This window comes from Podarcis filfolensis, assembly GCF_964270895.1.
Source record: "Podarcis filfolensis genome assembly, chromosome: 5".
Lineage (NCBI taxonomy): Eukaryota > Metazoa > Chordata > Lepidosauria > Squamata > Lacertidae > Podarcis > Podarcis filfolensis.
In genome coordinates this window covers 53,739,061-53,755,878 of record NC_139608.1, presented here as the reverse complement: position 1 = coordinate 53,755,878, position 16,818 = coordinate 53,739,061, and the positions used below count along the sequence as shown (strand labels likewise).

Genomic DNA, 16,818 nt, shown 5'->3' with positions numbered 1-16,818 from the left:
AGAAGAGAAACAGAATCTGGTTATCATGCAGCAGAAAAAAGTATTTGCTCATAGTCTCTTCCTCCTCATTCTGATTAGAGAGGAGGCCAGCTATATATCCAGTACCACCAAAGAGCTAACAAACATAAGATACAGAAATCTGACAGGGATAGTTCAGGGTTGTTCATATGCATTTATGGTAAAACAAATGGAAGTGGGGAAAGCTGCCAAAGCTTGCAATGAACAATACGGCAAATACTATTCATAATATTCTCTTGTTCAGCTAGGTTTGGCTACCAGTTGAAAACCATACATTATTTCCAGAAGACTGTGTTCAGTTACAAGGATGAAAGTCTGCAGCCAGCTTGATGCAGGAAATCTAACTATTACAATGGTACTCTTCAGGACTTAAAACATGAATCCATGAAATTGTCATGTGCAAAGAAATCTAATGGGTCATGTCACTTGCTGACAGAGTCCCCTAGAAGATTGCCACTGCTCCAAGGCAGGTCCTTAACCTGAGAAACATTTTTCAACACTGGGGTTACCACAAAGTGCAAGAGAGCTGCCAAAACAGATGCCCACAGGTCTAAATTTGTTCTGCTGGATCATACCTGGCCATTGAGGAATAAAAGTGACCTCAAAACATTCGTTTTATAGACTCAACAGTTATACTACCAATATTGGTGCTTGTCTTATTTGCTGCAGCCTTTGACCCTCTACTTTGTGCTTCTCCCAAACATCGTTTTGCACATCCCTTCAAAGAAATGGGCTTATTTTCACTGGGTGCATTGCTCAATACTAAGAAACAATAGGCATGCTCACACCTGTCAAACTAGGATACATTGCACAAATGTTATAATCGACAAAGTCACACTCTCATTCCCAGTGATCCCACCACATTCTCCCAATACTTGCTTCAATGTAACTTTGGGAGTTAAGGTTGTTGTTCAACCTTTATCAATGATTAACAACAACACCAGAGGGACACTGTTAATATTTAAAATAAACTACCATCCCAGAGTTTAAACATTTTGCCTCTTTGTGTCAAAGAACAACCCCCCCCAAAATCCCTTCTTTGTAGCACTTTTTAAATATCCGAAGGCTGCTGTCACATCCCCCTCAGAGCCAAATTATATGTGTCAGTGGCATATCTGTAGGTTTAAACACAGAACTGTCCCAACTGAAATATGCAGTGTTGGCTTCGACTATTTTAAAAAGTAGTCTGCTGGTGATGGCTGCAGAATGTGGTATGCAGATGAGCCCTGCAAACTTCTCCCCCTCTCCACAGGCTACCATATCAGAGATCAATAGATGTACACATGCAGAAAAGCAATAGTTCCTAGTGATACAAAATAGATCAGCCTTTACCAATCTGGTACCCTCTAGAAACTGTGGACATGGATCAGTGGCCATGCTGGTTGGGGCAGATAACAGCTGTAATCCAACAACATCTGGAGGGTACCAGGTTGTGGAAGACTGATATAGGTTATGTTTCTATTGTACGGACTCTAAATTATTTTGTTCTATTGTTACTCAGATCAAAAAGCTGCAAAAAAGGAAGGATTCTAGCAGCATCAGCAAGAACACACAGCAAATGATACCTCTACAGCACAACCTTCAACCATTTGGGGAGAAGCACCTGCTATCTGTCGCAAGAGACCTCTAACCAAATCCAACTCTAGTGAGAGATGTTTAGTTTTAGTTTTTGGGTTTTTTAAAAAACCATGTGTAGTAATGCACCAGTTTAGACTTATGTCCCCAAAGTTACAGCAAAGTAAACAAAAGACATGTGAAAATGATGCCTTCCGGACATACCTAGTGATTTCAATCTTCCAAAGGAGCCATTTTATTAGTTACAAATGATAAAGAAAAGGGATGTTATTTTTTTAAGCACTGCTGTTTTAATTGCAGGTAGATGACTCTTGTGAAATTGTTCCTTAATGAATGTTATTATTTTACATTATATTTGTATTCACTCAGTTATTGCAAACTGTTTCGTGAATACTCCCCTTAAAAAGAGGGGTCATTAACAATGATCTCTGTGCTCCTCACCAATTCTGTGGGTTTTCTCAACACCCCCCCAACCATTTGAGGGAGGTGGAGTGGCCCAGGGTGGGCAGGCGAAGGGGGGGGGAGCCCTGTTGCGCAATTGGAAAGCCCTGTGCTACACATTTAACTTGCATGGCCACTGTTTAGATGGTAGCCAGCTAGCCACAATCATACAAATTGAATGCATACAAGGCAGAGACCTCTCACATGGGCTTTGGGAGGCTCTTGCAAGATCTCAGATGGTTCTGTGATATCTCACGAGAGACTCCAGAGCCCATGAAAGAGCCTTCCAGAGCCCAGGAAGAAGAGAGTGCTTGCAAGGGAGGTAAGATTTGTTTGGCATGTTGGTTTTTGAAAAGTAGGGATGCTCATATGGGGGGGATTCCAGGATTTTTCAAACTACAGTGGTACCTCGGGTTAAGAACTTAATTCGTTCTGGAGGTCCGTTCTTAACCTGAAACTGTTCTTAACCTGAGATACCACTTTAGCTAATGTGGCCTCCTACTGCTGCCGCGCGATTTCTGTTCTCATCCTGAAGCAAAGTTCTTAACCCGAGGTACTATTTCTGGGTTAGCGGAGTCTGTAACCTGAAGCGTCTGTAACCCGAGGTACCACTGTATACTGAACTTACAATTTCTTTCACTGCCACAGAACCCAAACCTGGGATGAAGTGTCCCGTTAATAATTCCCCTTTGTTAACAGTCCATTGACTGTTTTCAGTTTTCTTCCCCCAAATACTTTTGCCACACAGAGCTTTGGAGTTGGTAAGAGATTATGTTTCCTGTGTATAGTTTGAGAGAATCTTCATGCCAACTCCTTACAGAGTTCTTGTTTCAGTGGGGTGGGGCGCATTCAACATGCAGTCTATCAAATGAATATGCTTTTGTAAACAGCAGTTCAAAAAGTATTTTAAACTGATGGTTTTTTGCAAACGTTCATATCTGACAAATGGCTGATATGGATGGATCATACCCTGAATTCAGCGTATGCAGTGCCTCGGAATGAACTCTGTACAGTTTCAAAGAATATAAATACCACATTCTTTTATCCAAACCTTCCTTCAAAGAGCTCAAATGGCATAGATGGTATCCCTTCCTCCACCAGCCCTACCCTCTGCTCACTAGGTCACTCAAAGAGCTTCATTTCTCCATGATAAAAACAAAGAACATTGTTAAAAATGTTAAGAGTGGCACTAAGAGATACTACACACTGTACAAGAAATTATTGACCAGCGCTGTTGCCCTATTCAGCACCACTACTGCTTAATGGTATTTTTAAACCTTGCTAATTAATCAGGGTCATTAACAGAACAAGATGCCTCCGCACACAAAAACTATCCAGCCTTCAGCTATTGAATACCTGGAAAGGGTGTCATTTCATTACTGATATGGAGCTGAGAATAGAGACAGCAGCCCTAATTATTCAAGGCATCCTTTTGTACCTTTCAGTTCTCTTTAACCTTTGATTATTCCCTTGACATGGTAAAAAAAGGGGGGGTATCAATGTGATTTTTGGAGTTAAGTCTTTGGGGTAATCGTTATGCAAACAATAAATAAAAAAAATGAAAACAAACAAGAAATTGTGCAAACAAGAAATAAAAATGTGGATGAAAGTGCATTTAAGTGACAATCTGCAAAAGATTTCTTTGTTGCTAGTAAGATCGCCTGGCTGAATTTTGAGTTTTGCTACCCATAGGAGGAAGGATGTTTTATTGTTTCATTAAATTGGATTGGTGAAGACCAGGGATTAAGGGGATTGTTCCAACATTGTTGGAGACCTTTTTATGGCTACCAGAGGCCCAGTATTTCAAAAGGATATATGATCATTCAGATTGCTTTCCCAATTCCAGCATTTATCTGAAACGGAGACCGCACAGCTGTTGCACTGCACTATGCAAAAAGAAATGAGTGGACTTTACAAGCCAGTTTCCCAGAAGAGGGGATATTAACTGCACTGACATAGTATCTTCTGCTAAGATCACTAGCTCAACATCCTTGCCTATTTCCCATGGAGTTTCTTTTCTTCAAGAAAGTCCACAATCCTTGATTCAGTGGTGTGTGGGGAGAGATGTGGTTTTGGACACATGATCACCATGACTGTTTTTTAGTGGTATATTACTTGAAGTGTGTTACCAGAAATGAGTGCTTCAAAAACGCTGCACCATGTGGACAACTATAGCTGCTGTAAGTCCAGGAAAAGGGGCTAAATCCATAGTTTCTGTTTTCATGCAATGTTAAACTTATAAAACGTGCATGTACGCATGTGTGTGCACATGACGATGATGATCATTATTAAATCTATATACCTCTTAATTGCCAAGCTGGCTTTTAAGTGGTTTACAAGTATAGATCAATTACAGAAAATACAAACACACACAATTCAATTGAAATAATTTCAATAAGGTATTAAAACAAATTTCTACAATTCACAAAAGACACGAGCAAAAACTGCAATTTAAACCATTCAAGCTGGAAATCCAAAGCAAGGGAATGCTTGTCTAAATGGCTGTGTCTTCAAGAGCCGGCAGAATGCCCATACTGATGAAGCCTCTCATATTTCAGCAAGGACAAGTTTCCACAACACTGGTGCCACCAGTGGGGGGGGGGGGAGGAATCCTGTCTCTGGGTTACCACAAACAGACAGCCATCAGGCTGAGGAGAAAGGAACCAGGTTCCATTTGTTGATCTTAACGTCCTTACGAGACAACCTTTTAAAACAAGACCTTTTATTGTCTGCTTCTGAGAGGACAAGCTGAGGGAGCTTAATATAAGATGAGACATTCTCTCCTGACAGGCATCCCTATCATTTCTTTCACGATTTATACATGTAACCAAATGTGGCTTCACACACATGTGTATACATGAACAAAGACGTGTGTTTCTCACAGCTCCCCTCAGTGCACAACTATGGAAATTCTAGAGTTAAGCAAACCTGTAGTAGTATGTTGGAAATGTATGTATAATCCTGAAAAGAAACTGACCCACCTAGACAAATGGCATAATAGAATCTTAGAAATGTACAGCTGAAAGGGGGCCTGAGGGTCATTTAGTCCAACCTCCTGCAAAGCAGGAATCTCAACTAGATCATACATGACAGATGACGATCCAATCTCTGCTTAAAAACCTGGATGAAGGTGGCTATGCTTTCCTACTCTATGTGTGGGATGACATCTATATCCATCAAACAGATCAAGCCTGCAGACAGAAATAAGGGACTGTCTGGTCAATACAACCCACCCAGACCCATATCTGGCAAGGCCCATTTAAAATAAAAGTTACAGCTTCTATGGACACAAACCATTAATGTAACTCTCTTTCACACTAATGCAAGAGTCACAAAGGCAAAGCTCTTTGGGGCTGGGGCTGCTGGTTCTAAGTCTCATGTAAAAAACCCTACTACCGCTGTTATTAATATATGACTATAAAATGTCTTCAGAATACGAAATAGTTTGCAAAAGGTTATCCCATTCACATGCCAGATTGCCCTAGTTACAAATGGCTCTAAATGTGAGACATCTACTTTCTATGCAATTACTTTGAATTGCTTATTTGACAGGATGGGGAGCACTTTCACATTTTTCTGCGAAATGCGGAATCTTTACCAGACAACTTTGATTATAGTGGCAAATAATCATTAGGCAGTAATGTATTTGCTTTTCATGAGAGTGTACAAATGTTATTTGATATTTTCACCCTTTGGGAAATCCCAGTGGGGGAAGCTACACACACACACACACACACACACACACACACACAAAATTTCACTATCATCAGTAACAATCTGGCTCAAGAAAGAATGCATACCAATATTTCTCTTTATTCAAAAGGAGATTATTACTGGCATGACTTTTATCTCACTGAGATCTTACAGTACGTCCAATTAGAGAGAGGGGAGATGCTGACTGTGCCCTCTCTCTCCTTGCCCTTTCTATATTTGCATCCTCATATTTTTTCATTCTGCAATTACTAATCTATCAACACTGCGGGGGCCAGGCCCCCTGCCAACAGATATTGAGGGGTCGAAGGCACCTCGGGCCCCTAGAGCTGGCATGACTGGAGGTGGGGGTGGGCTGAGAGAGAGCATTCTCTGTGGCAGCTCCTAGTTGCAGGACCCCCTCCCCACAGAGGTGCGTCTCGTAACTTCACTACACCGATTTCGACAAATGCCAAAGACACACTTTTTTACCCTTACCTGAGATGTGTATTTTTAGGGTTTATCCTATTTTTGTGGTTGTAAGTTGTTTTGAACTGCTTTTACTATTGTATTTTAAATTGCTGCAACCTGTCCAGGGACCTTAGGGTGAGGGGTGGGTAATAAAAATAAAATAAAATAAAATAATAAAATAAAATAAAATAATAATAAAATAGCAGCAAAATATCTCAGGCCAGCCCTGTGTAGTTTTTGTCCCTTTCCTGGTCTTATTTATTGAGACTGTGATGTCAAAATGATGGTTTCTAAAATAGCATATAAGAATACAAATATTAAGAAAATGCAGGGATTCCTTCAGGCGTAAATGGCTGTGAAACTTACAAAAGCTCAACAAATCATTTAATCCTGCCACCGCTTTTGAGATCACCATACTCTTTTCTCCTACCTATTGTATGCTTTAGGTCACAAAGGGGGGGGGGGCATGGAGAACGAAATCCAGAGCGATACACAGCAATCTCTCCAGAAAGGCACTTGTGTAGAGGACAAAGTATTAGCACTAAGTGCTTGGAAATACGGATCAATTCCCTTTAGAAAAACGACACTAGCAATGAAATCCAATAGAACCCCCCATGACGCTGTCGCACTCTTCCTGCTAATGTAGAGCAACATTGAGCACAACATGACCGAGAACAAGCCACTGGTGTTTTCGGTCTGCTACAGCACATTTCAGGGGACAGTTTTAATGCATGCTTCACATAGTCAACATCATTCATGCGGCCCTGAGATATCTGACCTCCTGCTGCTATTCGACGAATTGGAAGCAACGACAACCTATCACTTTTTTAATGTGCGATTTCCATTTCTGCTAATTGAGGCATGATAGATGCCTGCATTTCTTGTGGATTCTGGCAACACATAGGGCAGTTGTCACAAGCTGCCAGCTTGAATTGGTGGGGTGGAAGAAGACATGTCCTCCAGGGAATGCATGGCTCAATATTCTCCATTCCACCGCGTGACCTTTCCATTAATAGGGGTGCGAATTCATAAGTCACATAGCCGTTAATCAGCATCAACACTGATGTTCTCTTTCTTATTATTTTTTGCACCTGACACAGACGTGAGCATGTGTCTCATTTCAGCCTGGTTAAAGGGAAAATTATAGTCAAAGCAAAGCCCTTTGATTCCGGATTAGAAAATCTTTCAACACATCCTGATTCATAGCTGGCTTTTGTGATCACAGAAAACATCTGGACAAGGGTTCCATGGAACCAAAATGAATGGCTGTGTCGGCAACTGATGTGATGTAATGCTGAGGTCCTGCATGTTTGGGTTATAATTTGTACTCTTTGTTAGCTAAAATGATTTAGGGTAGGGGGGGGAAGAGTCTATTTCAGTGAAATCTATTCCAGGTGGCATATATAAACAAGGGTAACAATTTCAGATTTCAGTTGTTAATTGACTGCTAAATAATTAAAATATGTTTTTTTAATTTGACATCAGGCTTTGAAGGTTGCAATCCTAACCCCTGATTTATGCTGCTGGCGAATGCCAGTTGGCATGGATGGGAAGCTCTTCCATGAAGCTCCCACTGCAGCTGTGTAAAGTAAGGCATCGTGGGAGGGGGGGTGAGGAGCTGGGTCAACTAAGGATCTGCTACATCTTGGTGGAACTTGGTGGACTTGGTGGAACGCTCTGTCACAAGAGACCAGGGCCCTGCGGGACTTGACATCTTTCCGCAGGGCCTGCAAGACAGAGCTGTTCCGCCTGGCCTTTGGTTTGGACTCAGTCTGACCCCTATGTTTCCCTCCCCTTATGGTTTTGATCTATGGGCTACTTTTAAAATGAGGCTGCATTTTAACCTGTACCTCGGGTTAAGTACTTAATTCATTCCAGAGGTCCGTACTTAAACTGAAACTGTTCTTAACCTGAAGCACCACTTTAGCTAATGGGGCCTCCTACTGCCGCCACACCTCCCGAGCACGATTTCTGTTCTCATCCTAAAGCAAAGTTCTTAACCTGAAGCACTATTTCTGGGTTAACGGAGTCTGTAACCTGAAGCGTATGTAACCTGAGGTACCACTGTATTTTAAATTGGGGTGTTTTTTTCCCCTATTATGTTTTTACTGTAATTTTACTGGTGTTAGCCTGGCTCTGGCTGGGGAGGGTGGGGTATAAATAAAATAATTATTATTATTATTATTATTATTATTATTATTATTATTATTACTACTACTACTACGACTACTACTACTACATCCTAAGAGTTCAGTTTCTAGAGAGAGTCTCAATTTAGGTCCCGCTTCTGCAGCAGTCTGGACTTGGCATAGCACACAAACCATCTAAAAAAAAAAAAAAAAGCCCAAAACTTCTGCCCTGACTGCTCCGTTTTGCCCTGCTGCTCCCCAGTTAGAGTTGCGATTGCTCTGCTCATAGGTTTTTCACAGTATTAACTGTGAAATATGGGGTTGCTATTTTTTGAGCACATTAAACAATTTATTAGTTATTAAACTGAAAGAGCTTCACTATTGACAAGAAAACTCTTCTTTAGTATTTTTCTTTCCTGCAATCTCTGCAGCAGTAATACTATCTATTGCAGTAATGCAACAGAATCAAAATTACAACAAAACAAACAAGTTCAAAACCTATCAAGGTTTGTAATCATACAATCTTAGCAATGCATTTACTGCACATGAACTGACTACAGTCATATTCAGTTCCCTTTCTTCTTATTGCTATAAGGAAGCCCATAGCAATTTAATCCCACAATACAAACCATCTGTTTGGAAACAAACTTGTAGGAAACTTCATCTTTATTTTTATTTTCATTCAAGTTTGGCAGAGGAGAAGGTAGCCAGGGCGCTTGTGAAACCAGCACCATTTCCTTTGGTCTCAGACCCACTGATTAACATTTGCACCAAAGTTAACAAACTTTAGTCAAATTGTCTGCCATCTACATCTATTAAAATGCATATGATTGTTAAGCACTGGCTATCATCTTGAGAAGGAGAATTCATTTCTCCGCACTTGGCCAGCCAGAAAACCGTTCAATATCTCATATAAGAATATAAACAAGAATCCTCCTAGTGGCGCAGCAATCAGACTGCTGGTATATTTGCAAAGCTAAGCAGGGTCCAGGATGGATTCAAATTGGATGGGGAACCACCTATTTAGATTCCTGCACTGCAGGCGGTTGGACTAGATGACACTTCCAACGCTACAGTTCTATGCTACATGCCAACATTTGCAACACAAGACACACACACACAAAGTTTGGCTAAAGAAATCTCTGCTTCAAGGGCTGCACATTACCTCTTGATTCCTTCTGTCAGGCTTTTGCTCTCTTGGGCAGGCTGCTCTACGTTGGTAGCTGGTTCAGAAGTCAAGGATCTTAAGTCAGGAACAGATGTGCTGGGGCTATTCGCCTCTTGGCAACTACCAGGCTGGGAAATGCTGCAAAATAATTAGTCATTATTATTATAAAAAAAACAGTAACATGTGTAAAACATAATAAGTGCACATATGTTTTCAACTCTACGGGATAATACCAGAGAAGCTAGATTAACATTGATTCCCATGGTTGGCACCCAGTGGAAAGCCTAAGCCTGATGTAGCTAACTAAACAGATGGTGACCTAAACAGAAACTTAACATTTATTTCTATCCCACTTAAATGTGTGTGTGTGTGTGTGTATGCATGTATCTCACTGTTCAATGTGAAACAAAACCAATGACACACACACACAAACTCAACCCTCATGATTAAAAAACAATCAGTAAAAATGTATATCTCAGTTTTCTTTATGAAATAAACTCATGACAGCTTACAGAAATAACAATAAGCAAAATAAAACCATTCAGTTTATGATAAAAATAGCCCATATTGTTTAAGTTACTCTCATATACAACTGCAGGATGATGATAATAATAATAATAATAATAATAATAATAATAATAATAATAATAATAATAGTAATGTCAGTATAAAAACAAGGAGACAGAACTTTAAACCCACACTAAAACATCACAAACTAATATGCGTGTTTCAATAGGAATTGCTATATACTTTATTATTATTGCATTTTTTGGATTATAAACCATATGGAGTTCCATTGAAAATTAGATGGTCTTAACACTACAGCTGAATGGCTGCTGTAGGGTCCAAGAGAAATCAGCAAGATTGCACTCCTGCTGTCTATTTCTTGGTATAGGTCATGTATCAGAGCAACCAAGGCATTTGCAGTCTCAACATCCAGGCAGCTCCCAAACTGCAAAGGGTCTAAATAATCAGTTTCATCCAGAAACACTTGGACTTTTTGCTGTTACTACAAGTTCTGACATACTGCCTATAATTTTAACTAGGTGATAGTCAACTAAATTTTACTCATTCTAGGACAGCTGGAATTAATGAACTTGATTCACATAGGTCCATTAATTTCAACAGGTCTACTCTAGAGTACAACTTTGTTGACTGCCACTCCAGGATCCTAAGTAGTGTCGCTACTGCCTGTTTAAAAGCAGCAGGAATGACAACCTCTCTGAAGGAGGCACAAAGTATTTCTGACACACACTGAGTTGTAGTTAGACAAGATGCAACCAGGGTCAAAACCACAAGTGGTATCCCAGTCCTGTAACAAGGTTATCCACATCCTCAGGCTGAAAAACTAAAAGGTACTCATAAAACCTGACCAGATGGTACCATCGTCACATCTGACTCTAGTAACTGTGATGTCCAAGCATGGGGGGGGGAATTTATCCGTACAGTACAACATACTGCTAAATGTTCACAGAGGGCTACTGAGAATTACGCTAATTACCTGTCAGGAGTCAGAGTCAGGTAAAGGTCAGCAATAAAAAAATCACTGGTGGCAGTGAAGCTAACTCTTTATTCAAAGAAATGAAAACAATACAGGCCTAGTGATCCCACCAACTCTTCCCAGGAGGTCTTGCCCCAATGAGGCAGTTGTGAGGACTGAAGATCCCTGCATTCCCACAGCTGCCTGTCCCCTCCTCTCCAGGGTTTTCCCCCAAGCAATTGGAGACTGTCTTCAGGCAACCAATCTCTCTCCTCTGCTCTTTTCACTCCTCTGCATGTTCTGGGAGACGAGGGGTGAGGGGAGCTGGCTGAGTCAGGAGGGGGATACTCCCTGGATTCTGCAGCAGCCTGTTTCTTCTCTGTCTCCTGGTGCCCCTCCTCTCCAGCCTCTGAATCAGGACTGCTCTCTGCCCCAGCCTCTTCCTGTTCACTAAACCCTGTTGCCTCTTCAGCTTCTGACACCTGCTCCTCCCAGTCTGCTCCCTTTTCTTCCTCTGACTATTCATCATTGTCTCACTACCAATCCCCTGGCCCTAAGCCTTCTTCCCCTGGGGGTTCCCTTAGTGCCTCCCATCACTCCTCTGCCAGTCCATGACATTACCTTTACGGTGAAAGATGTGCCATCATTAAAGAAAGCTCCTCTGGCCAACACTGCATCTGCGCAAAACTGTCAGAAAAAACCTTGTCCGCTGCTATCACCATATAGACTCTTGTCCATTCTTCCCCAACCTAGTGCCCTCCAGATGCTTGAGCTGTTGACTCAAGTATTTCATTGCCCTAAGCAATTTAATATACCAGGGAGTTGCACCAATTGCACAGTTTTGGTGATGATATCTGGAAGTGATCTGTTGCGCAGGACATCTTCTCATTCCAGAGTGTAACCAGACCATTGACAGAATTGACAGACTTAACTGTGGGAAACAGTGTGAAAGACATGAGGAATCCATCAGGATCCATAAACCTTTGCCCTTGAGAAAGTTGGGGTAGCCAGCAGCCCACAAAATAGAAACCCACTCCCCACACCCAAATATATATATATATCCAGAAAACAAGAGTTTGGATGAATACGGATTCTTTATGGAGCAGAGTCAACTATATTAAGAAGATGCTAACATCTGAATAATTTTAAATGATGGCAATTCTTCTAACACTTCTCCAAAAACTGTGGGATTGCATTGTTCTACGGTTTCCTGTTCCATATGTATTTCAACAAGGGAAAACAAAGTTTTTCAGGTTTTAGTACAAGACAGAAAATGGAGTGCCCTGCAAATGAGGCTTTATAGGTGTATTTTGATACTTCCATTTGCAAGAATCAAAAGTGTGAAAATGCCTCTTTTGTAGGTCAATGAACAGGTGAGTACAGGTGGAGAGAACGCTGTGCATGCATTTTTTGTTATAGGAGTGCCCTCTGTTGTTCAGAGAGCAAACATCACCCTGTTGATAATTTGTAGTCTGGTCATTGCAGCAGTTGTGAGAGGCTGAGCGACAGCAAAAAAAAAAGAAAAAGAAGGAACCACAGAAAACCACCATCAAATGGGTAAACAGAACAATCCTCTTCCACTTAGCTTAAGAGCAAACACTCTGAACAGAAATGTGCTATGACAAATATGACATTCAAACATGGGCAAATTCCAGAGGGGAAATAGTAGCAGCAGCAGAAGAAAAAGTATTGTGTGGCACCTTGTTTGTGGCACCATCAGGAGTTTTGCATAATGGAATGAGCCAGTCTGGGCAAACTTTGCTTGCCTGACATTACAAATCATTTAGGAATTTGAAATGGGGGTGAGAGGGGGGCATGGGAAGCCGCCTATTTAATTCTTTTCAGGACACAAAACTGTCAGCACCATGATTTGTGAAGTTTATAATGTGCATACTCCTTTTAAAAATTCAAAATAGTGCACCAGCACATATGGCACGTATAAATCAACTCATGAACAAAAACCCAGCTTGTTTTGCTCTCTCCATCTCAAGACCACCTGTGCCACACAAATGTTCTACCCAACTCCAAGGGCAAATTGACCATGATTTACGTAGTATATGGGCATTCTGGTCTGCATTGTCCCTGATGGTGATGGGTCATTTGTAACAGATAGTAGAAATATAAAACATATGCAGATTTGCATATCTGCATACATTTTTTTCCTTTTGCATAACTGACTATGCACTGAATGTTTATATTTTGAACTAGCATGGAACATTCTTTTTTATTTATAAGGAAGGCTATGATAGAGGTAAGACTACAGTTTCTCCCTCTCAACCATGAGAGCTAGTAACCTGCTTCTTAAAAAATGAAGGGAGTCTCCAGAGGGCAGAATTATACTGCAGAGAACAAAAGCTTCTCTGCATGTATGTCAAATATGCAGAAGGAAACAACACATATAGCCCTGTTATCTGATCTGCTATCTATTATAGCAAAACAGGGGCAGCAGAAGTACAAGAGGCTGCTATTTAGCATCAGACAAATGGACAGAAGGTTTCTCTGAAATCTATTTCCTTATTATACACCACTGAAGTCAAAGTCTCTTCAGAGTGGGCAAAGCATGCTTTCCTGTAGGTGCCTTTTGAATTCTGGACCTTTAGGTTGTGCTGCCGGCATGGTTTATCTAAACAGGTTTCAGGGATAAAATTTTGTGTACATTCTTTTTAAAAGGTTACAAACTAGTGTTTCGTGGAGTAGGGGAAATATCCATCCTTCATCACCAGTGATGTTGCAGGCATTATCCAGCCAGGTGCTTGTGACACTCAAAACAAATCTTCACAACACCAACAACTTTGATACACTTCAACACAGTGATATGGTTCAGAACAAAGGCCAAACTACAGTCTGTCATGATTTCCAAACTGATACATTTTGACAAACCCTAGTTATCAAGTGGCCTCATCAGCATCTGAAACTACAATTTGACACAGATTTCCAAATCACAGTTTGAAGGAAGTGTGGCTTGAGATTATATCCTAACCAATAAACCATGGTTTGGGACATTGCCTCACACATAGAAGCCACGCTTCAAGAGAGCATCCAGGAATTATTAGGAAAGGAAGCGCGGGGGGGGGGATAGAAACTGCAGAAACTATGGTTTGCCTATACAGTATGTCTAACCATTACATGTTTTGAAGTCTGAACCACAGTTACTGTCAAATTGTGGTTGGTCTATGTCTGGAAGGGCTGGTTCAGATATAATGGAAAACATTACATAAGTCACAGAATGCTACAAGCTCGGCCCTCTGTCTCTTTTGGCATACAAGAGATTAAAAACACCCATTTTCAATTTTAAACTAACCACAGCTCCCCCTTGCATGTGAACTCTAGTTAGCTTCAACAAGAGAGGTTCAAACCATGGGTGTGTTCACCATCTAAAGTGGTTAAGCAGAGTTTTGCTGCAGTAAGAGACTGTGGTTCGTTTAAAATCAAAAGTGGGTAGCTTTTAATGCTTTGCACATTAATAAGGAAGAGATGGGGGGGTGCATGAGCCTGAGGCTCATGCATGTAGCAGGAAGCCACAATTTCCTATTTTATCCAGACGAGAATCTCTGAAACAGAGGCACCTTTTCAAATAAAAATATTTGGATCCAGCTCAGCAAGCAAGAGGAAACTGTGCAATTGCCATTCAGTAATCTGGAAAAGCCCTAAAATGCAATGAACTCAAGACATTATTCCTCTCGCTGACCTTTGCTGAACTTATGCATAACCACTAGTATATTTGTTCTCAAGGTATTCATTTCTAGGACCTTGAGGCCACTTCTGAAATCAAGCCCAATGATTAGCTAATGTACATGGCCATACGTATGAGAAACATGCAATTATTCCCTTTACAGTTGCATCCACTGCTTATTTCTTAGTTCCCTTTGGCATTTCTTTTTCTTGGCCAAATTTTCCACTGACCTTATATGGTAATAGCATGAAAGATACTGTAAATAGCCATACTGCAGGCTGCATAACACCAACATTACAGCAACTTCAGGCAAGATGTATGAATTTCTAAAATTAAATGATGGGGAACAGATTTTGGAATAACAAGCTGGGCATCAGAAAAGCAGCAACACCAGTGTCAAGATCTCTGTAGCTGAGATTACAAAATGATTCTCCCTCTCTCTTTTTTCCTAATTATAGGGTATTTAATTTCCAAAACAGCAGAAATATATGGGGTAAACTATCAAGTTGTTGTGGAACATTAACAATAAATACGATTACTGTGACACAAACATTTGTTGGAAAGGGAGCAAGGAGATAGAGATTTTGTGGCCCAGTGGCATCAGAGCAGAACTTACCCAAACTACTGCTTTGCTGCAGCCGTCTCCAAATTACCATTCAGTTCATATATATAATATAATGTTCTTCTATCAACAACCAGGTACTGTTTGTTCCCAATATCTTAAAAAAGAAATAGGGCAGCCAGCCTTTTTTTTTAATCTAAAAAAAGTACACAAATCAATGGTGTCACCTAGAAATGAAACTGGGCCCACAGCATGCAGATCAAGTTCCTGCATGTGCAGAAAATATTGGAGGGCATTTTGCAGGCAAGAGCCCATTGCCTGCCCCAACGCAGGCCTTCTATATCCCTCATATGATGTGGAGGAATAAGGGTGAGTGTGCTGGTTCTGCTCTCCTGTCCCTCTTTTGTGCCTTTTCACATAGGCTCCCCCTGCAATATAGAACCCTGATTTTCTGGGGTCCCGAATCATACTTCAGAAGTTATCTCTCAAAATCACGGAGGGCAATAGCAAGGCAAGGCCAGCCTTCAACATATGAGGTATTTAGAATGCCCTGGGGCCACATTCCCTTCTGAGCAAGCTTCAAAGGGCCATTTGTCACTGGTGGGCTGGGGTAGATGCTAAAGTGGGCGGAGCAAAAAATGTAAATTTTACCTAAGTACAGTAGGCTGGTTTCTACACCCTTCCACCCTTCTCTCTCTTCCATCCAAACAAGAGGCATTCCGAGAATTTGAGGACACATTCCAGTCAGGGGGAAAAACTATGTGCAAAGCAGGGTCAGTGAGGGTTATGGGCTGTGGAGAGTTCCCAGCCCTAGACAGGGAGGCCTAGAGGTCTGCATTCAGACCCCTTTCCTGAGGTTCCCCACCACCAGCCAAAGGTATGAGACGTAAATGCATCAGAGCATGCACAGCACAGCCTGGCGGGCTACATGCACGCAGCCAATGGATGGCTGAGGGAGGAGGGCGATTCCAATTCCCACTTTCCCTACCAGGCTGCTGATTGGCAGGAATGCCCGGATCAAACCAGGGCATGACAAGAACCACACCAGCCTGCATCTGTGAGAATTATGCCTCAGCCCAGATGGATCAGGGAGTTGAGGGTTTAAGGCATCACAAGACTATTTGCCGGTTTTGCTGCAGCCAACTCAAGGGCCAAACCATGCACAATGGCAGTGGATCCATGGCTTAACTATGGATCCAATGCAAAGGAACATATGCATAACTTTCCTGTAGCCTGGTCAACATGGGGCTCTTAGATGCTGCAGGTCTACAGCTCCCATCATCCCTGGCCCTTGGCCATACCTGCTGGGGTTCATGGGAATTGTAGTGTTTGGGTTACCACTAAAAGGTAAAGGTAAAGGGAACCCTGATCATTAGGTCCAGTCGTGACCGACTCTGGGGTTGCGGCACTCATCTCGCTTTATTGGCTGAGGGAGCTGGCGTACAGCTTCCAGGTCATGTGGCCAGCATGACTAAGCCGCTTCTGGCGAACCAGAGCAGCGCATGGAAATGCCGTTTACCTTCCTGCCAGAGCGGTTCCTATTTATCTACTTGCACTTTGACGTGCTTTTGAACTGCTATGTTGGCAGGAGCAGGGACCGAGCAACGGGAG

The 16,818-nt window shown here is 41.6% G+C and overlaps 1 protein-coding gene across 37 annotated transcripts in view; it reads right to left on the bottom strand.

Moving 5' to 3' along the window:
- Nucleotides 1-16,818, bottom strand: part of TACC2 (transforming acidic coiled-coil containing protein 2) — a 153,923-nt gene that overhangs the window by 71,162 nt on the left and 65,943 nt on the right. For all 37 annotated transcript variants that reach the window (XM_083616766.1, XM_083616767.1, XM_083616805.1 and 34 more), the window contains one exon: nucleotides 9,490-9,630. In XM_083616766.1, the coding sequence (XP_083472892.1) occupies nucleotides 9,490-9,630 (141 nt within the window). The remainder of the gene's footprint in view (nucleotides 1-9,489; nucleotides 9,631-16,818) is intronic.